The sequence below is a fragment of the Bolinopsis microptera genome, chromosome 2 (assembly GCF_026151205.1).
Source record: "Bolinopsis microptera isolate Bmic1 chromosome 2, MBARI_Bmic_1.0, whole genome shotgun sequence".
Taxonomy (NCBI): Eukaryota; Metazoa; Ctenophora; class Tentaculata; order Lobata; family Bolinopsidae; genus Bolinopsis; species Bolinopsis microptera.
Genome location: NC_087073.1, coordinates 22484913 through 22491078, shown reverse-complemented (window position 1 = coordinate 22491078; position 6166 = coordinate 22484913). Strand labels below are relative to the sequence as shown.

At 44.1% G+C, this 6166-nt stretch overlaps 1 protein-coding gene across 1 annotated transcript; it reads left to right on the top strand.

Moving 5' to 3' along the window:
- Window positions 1-1909: 1909 nt before the first annotated feature.
- On the top strand, window positions 1910-4828 carry LOC134810971 (uncharacterized). Its single transcript, XM_063817666.1, has one exon. It carries the CDS (start codon window positions 1910-1912, stop codon window positions 4826-4828), a length of 2919 nt encoding a protein of 972 aa, XP_063673736.1.
- Window positions 4829-6166: the final 1338 nt, after the last annotated feature.

Below are 6166 nucleotides of genomic sequence, written 5' to 3'. Positions count from 1 at the left end.
CAAATTGAAGCACCATGTGTTAGGCATATTCATCGACCTCAGCAAAGCCTTCGATACTATAGATCACTCAACATTACTTACCAAACTTGAAAGGTATGGCATCCGTGGCGTGGCAAACGATCTGATCAAGAGCTACCTAACTAATCGATTTCAGTACACTGATGTTGTAGGAGAAAAGTCCGACCTACTTCCAATAAAATTTGGGGTTCCCCAGGGGTCAATTCTCGGACCCCTTTTATTCCTACTTTACATAAATGATATCTCTAATAGCTCTAGCTTGGGATCGTTTGTCACCTTTGCGGATGACACCAACATATTTGTTGTTGGTAAAACTGCACAAGAAGCATATGAACGCAGCAACACCCTACTTTCGAACCTTCAAACATACATGCGGGCTAACAAGCTTCACATAAACATGTCAAAATGCTGCTACATCCACTTTAGACCTAAGTCACGTACTGAAGCAAACGTTGAAGAAGAATTCATAATGAATATAGACAACTACCCCATCAAAAGAGTAACGTCAGCTAGATTTTTAGGAGTCGTCATTGACGAAAATCTAACATGGGAAGAACATATAATAGCTCTAAAACGAAAGCTTAACCATGCCACCTCAACTCTGTGTCGTCTACGCTGCTCCCTCCCAGAATTTCTCCACAGACAGTTATACTACACTCTTTTTGAATCCCATCTGTCGTACTGCATATCAGCATGGGGTGGGGCAGCCAAAAATCGTATAAGCTCAATATTCACTGCACAGAAGTACTGTCTGAGGGTCTTGTTTGGTGATAGAGCAGCCTACCTGGATAAATTCAAAACGTGTGTTCGAACCAGACCATTTACTGACCAGAAACTTGATAGTAAATTTTATAAAAAGGAGCACACTAAACCTCTGTTTAAAAACAACGAGATACTTACTGTACAAAATCTTTATACTTACCATAGCTACATAGAATTATTCAAGATCATGAAGTTTTCTACTCCTATGTCTATGTACGAAGAGTATTCTCGTTCTTCCAGGAAACCAATGCTTATTATCAATAAACCGGATCCCCCAGACAACCATAACACGAGGTCAACGAAAATATGGAATATAATAACCCCTAACCTTAAAATCTTTGATTGTTCTGTTAGTATTTCTTGCCTGAAATCCAAACTGAAATCTTCACTACTTTCCAACCAGCATTGTCATGCCGTGTATGACTGGACAAATAAAGACTTTGATATTTGTAACCTTAAATTTTCGTAGGCTCCTGCAGGGATTCCACCTGACCTCCAAAATTTCATGACCAAATAGACTTACTCTGCCAGCGTATTCCTCTGTCAAGTTAAATGTGATGTGTGAGTGAGTAAGTGTAGTGTAAAGAGATCCTATTTTTGTATCCAATTTGAATTATAATAAAGACCCTAAGCATTATGATCAAATTTTTAGTACAATAGTTATATCAGGGTTGACATCTATGATTAATATTATAACCCAATATTCATTTCTTTTTCTCCCTTAAATTTAAACCCCCGGCCCCCACTTAGACACCCAAAATACTTTCTGTCCTTAATAATCGTAAAGACCATTTGTTACAAAATAGCTGCTAGAATAATGCATGCCAAATATTCCCTCTTACACCCACAAATTATAATGCCTTCCTATCAACGCCTCTAATTTGGTCACTAATCAACCAGACTAGCGTTATGGTGTGTACAAAAGCTACCAGCCAGTACATTCCTTGCCCCGCTAGTTGATTGTCAAAAAATCATACAGCTCAGAACAAACGGCCATTTACAACTAAGAGCATTATATGTTTTCATTTGTTTAAATTTTATGCTGTAAAATGTGCTAAAACTTTGATTATTTGTTTAATTGATTATTTGTTTAATTGTTGAAGTAGGTGCTGGTAGTGGAAAGAAGTCCATGAGCTTTAAGAACAGACGAAAGGAGGAGATTGACAGCCTGATTGGAAAGAGGAAGCAGTTGAGGAGGAAGAAAAGGAAGGCAAGGAGTGAGATAGAGAAGGATGGTTATGAAGCATTATTGAGAGTGTTGGCTGGTCGTTTGATGAAGTTGAGGAGGGCTGAGAAAAGGAGACAGAAGCAGAGAGAGATAAGGAGAGTTAGAGGGGATTTTGGACGCGACCCTTTCAAGACAGTCAAGGGAGTGCTAAATCCAAGTCCAGTGGGTGAGCTTAAGTGTTCAAAGGAGGAGCTAGATGATCACTTGGCCAGAACATACGGAGATCCAGCCCGGCAGCAGCCCCTTGGTATACTTGAGGGTCTGCCTGAGTGTGCTCCTGAACCCTCTGTTGCCTTTGACCTCACAACGGTATCCAAGAAGGAGTTTGAGGAGGTTGTAAAGAAGGCAAGGAGCAAGAGTGCCCCGGGTAACAACGGGATCCCGTACACAGTGTACAAGAGATGTCCTGGTATTGCCAAGAATCTCTGGGACCTGCTAAGAACTGGATATAAGTTAGAAGAATATCCTGACAATTGTAGGTATTTCGAGGGTGTCTACATCCCAAAGGCGGATGGCGACTTTTCACCAAGTTCAGGACGGCCTATTTCCCTGGGTAACATTCAAGGGAAGATCTATTTGGCGATCCTGGCGAAGAGGTTGACCAGCTTTGTTGTCTCGAATGGATATGTAGACCTCTCTATACAGAAGGGTGGTGTGCCAGGCGTCCGTGGGTGCACGGAGCATTTTGGTGCCATGTGGGAGGTACTGAAGGAGGCAAAGGTCAAGAAGAAGGATCTGAGTGTAGTATGGCTTGACCTGGCTAACGCTTACGGAGCGGTACCCCATGTTCTGATTGCCAGGGCCCTCCGTTTCTACAACGTCCCTGAGAAGGTTATCAACATTATCCTACGGTACTTCTCCGGGGTATTCGGAAGGTTCTCCTCAAGAACGGTGACATCAGACTGGCAGCAGTTTGAGATAGGAATCTTCATGGGGTGTGTGATATCAGTCATCTTGTTTGTCTTGTGCATGAACCTTGGGCATGAACACCTAAAGTCTAAGGTTCCGAGAAGCATTGAGTACATCAAGGATGACACACCAATACCAACTCTGAAGCTGTTTATGGACGATAGCTGTCTGACCACCGCACGTGCAGAAGATATGCAAACGTTACTCAATGTGTTTCAGAAGTATGTGGACTGGTCCAGATTTAAGTTAAAGTCCTCCAAGTCCAGAGCACTGGTGTTGAAGAAGGGAGTGGCTGTGAGGTGGGTTGAGGAGGTAGTGGTAGGAGAGGAGGAGGTGGAGAGAGAGTTGTGTTTGCAGTTGGGTGGTGAGGTGATTCCGAATGTGTCAGAGAAGCCGATAAAATTCCTTGGGAGATGGATAAGAGTGGAAGGAAATGACAAATCAGTCATTGACTCAACCAAGGTCGACCTTAACACTTTTCTTCGGAGACTCGATGAAAGTTCCCTTACTGGACTCCAGAAGTGCTGGGGATATCAGTACATGGTCCTTCCAAAACTGAAGTGGCCTCTTGCCATCTATGATATTCCGTTCACAACAGTTACCAGATGGGAACAGAATACCAACAGTTTCCTCAGAAAGTGGTTAGGGGTGGGGCACACTCTGAGTGGTCTTTGTCTGTTCAGTCAATCATCCAGTGTGGCCTTACCGGTGAGCAGCTTGACAGATACATGGAAGATAGAGAAGTGTCGACTGTTGCAATCTTATCAGACATCTAAGGATGACCTGATTAAAGCAGTCCAGCCCCAAGTTCGTTCTGGTAGAGTTTGGAGGCCTGAGACAGAACTGGAAGAGGCCAGAAGAGATTTGGTCTGTGAATCGGTGCGAGGGATGGTGCAACCTCAAAAAAGAGTTGGCATCGGTTTTGGTGACTGGAAAAAACCTTGGGAGAGGATGGATGAGCGGGAAAGAGAGAGGGAGGTTATGCTGAGAGTGAAGGAGAACATTGAAAGAGAGAGGGAGGTGCAAGTAGGTTCTCTGGAGATGCAGAGCAGGTGGGGTGAGTGGAGAGAGCTCGTAATGAAGACAGATTTGAGCTGGCATACACTTTTTAAGTATGGTGACTCACTTATTGGGTTCATGCTAAGTGCTGTGTACGGCACCCTCTTAACCCCCTCTATGGTTTCCAAGTGGAGTGAAGATGAGGATGGGAAGTGCAAGTTATGTGAGGAGAGGATGGGCACCATTCAGCACATTTTGGCTGGGTGTAAGGTGGCCCTTAGTCAAGGAAGGTATAGATGGCGGCACGACAAGGTTCTGAAGCAGATCTCTGAACAGGTTGTCTTCCATTGTGATCGCCGAGTGAACACTTATAAGAACAAGGCCGGCAATGGAAGACAGTTCATTGATTTTGTTCCTGCTGGGAGGAGAAAAGCAGGTACAGACGACCGGAAGGAGAGTCGTGGTTTTGGGATCCTGAGTGGGTATCGGGATTGGATAGTGCTGTCAGACCTTGAGGGGCAGCTTAAGTTTCCCAGTGAGATTGTGGAAACACGGCTGAGGCCGGACCTTGTGATATTCTCAAGGTCGGCAAAGACAGTTATTTGGTGGGAGCTAACAGTACCATCTGAAGAGCGGATCGCTGAATCGCACGAGTACAAACTCGACCGATACAGTGGTCTGCAGGCTGAGATTCAGGCGAAAGGTTGGTGCTGTTATAATGCCGCAGTCGAAGTTGGAGCTAGGGGAGTGGTTGCGCAGAGTTTGGAGAGAGCTGCGAGGAGGATTGGTTTTAGAGGAAGAGAGCTGAAGAAGCTGGTACGGGACAGTGGGAAAGAGGCAGCCCACTGTTCCAGATGGATTTACTTGTTATCGAGAAAGAGGGAGTGGGAGTTCAGGAAGGTTGGAGCTTGAGAGTTCACTATAACATCTAGAGGAACCATAAACGTTATCTCGTCGCCAATTGCGAGCTCTAACGGGTCTCCTCAAGTGACTCTTGGATCAGATGGTGGTTCAAGGGTGGACTGCTGGGGCGCCTGACAGGAAACCGTATTGCGATTAAAGCCCCGAAACGGTGTCAGGTTGGTAACTGATGATTCTGATCCATGCTCCTGTGAGTTTGCTGTTGTATCTCAACTTGCTAAACTGAGGCATCTCCGCATCTTGGGTGAATATGCGTACATCTTCATACTAAACCCAGGTGTGGCATGTGTCAGTGAATACGGGCGAGCGGATGCAATAGCGAAGGTGGTGTGGCAAGGCCTAAAAGACACAGTCAGATAGTTGTCAGCTCGCTGACTGTAAGGGAGAAGGTATATCCGTATTTCGCTGCTACTGATGCAGTCCTTGATCTGGCAATCAAGGCTTCTCTGTTTTTCGTCTAACTATGTACCGTTGGGCTTGTGGAACCCGTAAGGGGGACATACATAGGTTAGAATGGTTTTGTGCACCAAGAGGAGTGAGGGAATGAGGGTTGAAGAGAGAGAGCTTGAGAGTTGTTAGGGTGGTTAGGATCAGTAGGTGGAGTGTTTGGTTGGAGCTTTCTGTTTTTGCTGTATAGCATTTTAGTCACTCCGCAGTTTATTAACTGTGTCTCAACTATGCAATTGGCAGAGCACAATCAAATTTTAAGTGTTGCAATTGGCAGAGCACAATTCATTGCTACCAATAATTTTTTCAAAAACATTTTAACAAAACACATGATCTACTCCATTATAGGGGCAGGGATGAGGTTGTATGAAACTTCTGATAGCTGAATCTCACGTTTGGTGTCCACCTTCTTTCCTCGGTACCCTCGTAGAGCAATAAGAGTTGTTCTCAACATTGCAAATCTTATCCTAGTTCTCACGTGTCTTACTACATCGCAGTACCTTTCCTTCCTTTTTCTTTCAATGAGGTCTGCTACTCTGTTGACGAACTGCTTACACTCTTTACGTGCACATGTTGCTTGTTTATCTAAATATGCGTAGAGATCACCAAAAAGGATCCTTATACAGTGCTTATGTGTGATAAAAAGACTACCATTGGACCGTTCTTTAAGGACAACATCCCAAACACTTATACCATAACTGAGATGTGATTCAAAGAGAGTGTTATATATTTTCAAATATAGTAGGTATCGAGTGCCGAATTCTACAGATTGCACCAATCATAGATCGCAGTTTTTGCGGATGTAGTGCATGTGGGCAATCCAGATTAGCTTATTATCTATGACAACACCTAAGAATTTGGTAATAACCTTATCATTGATTA

Excerpts from the sequence above, each read along its gene's own strand:
- LOC134810971 (XM_063817666.1), top strand. The coding sequence starts at position 1,910 with ATGAGCTTTAAGAACAGACGAAAGGAGGAGATTGACAGCCTGATTGGA.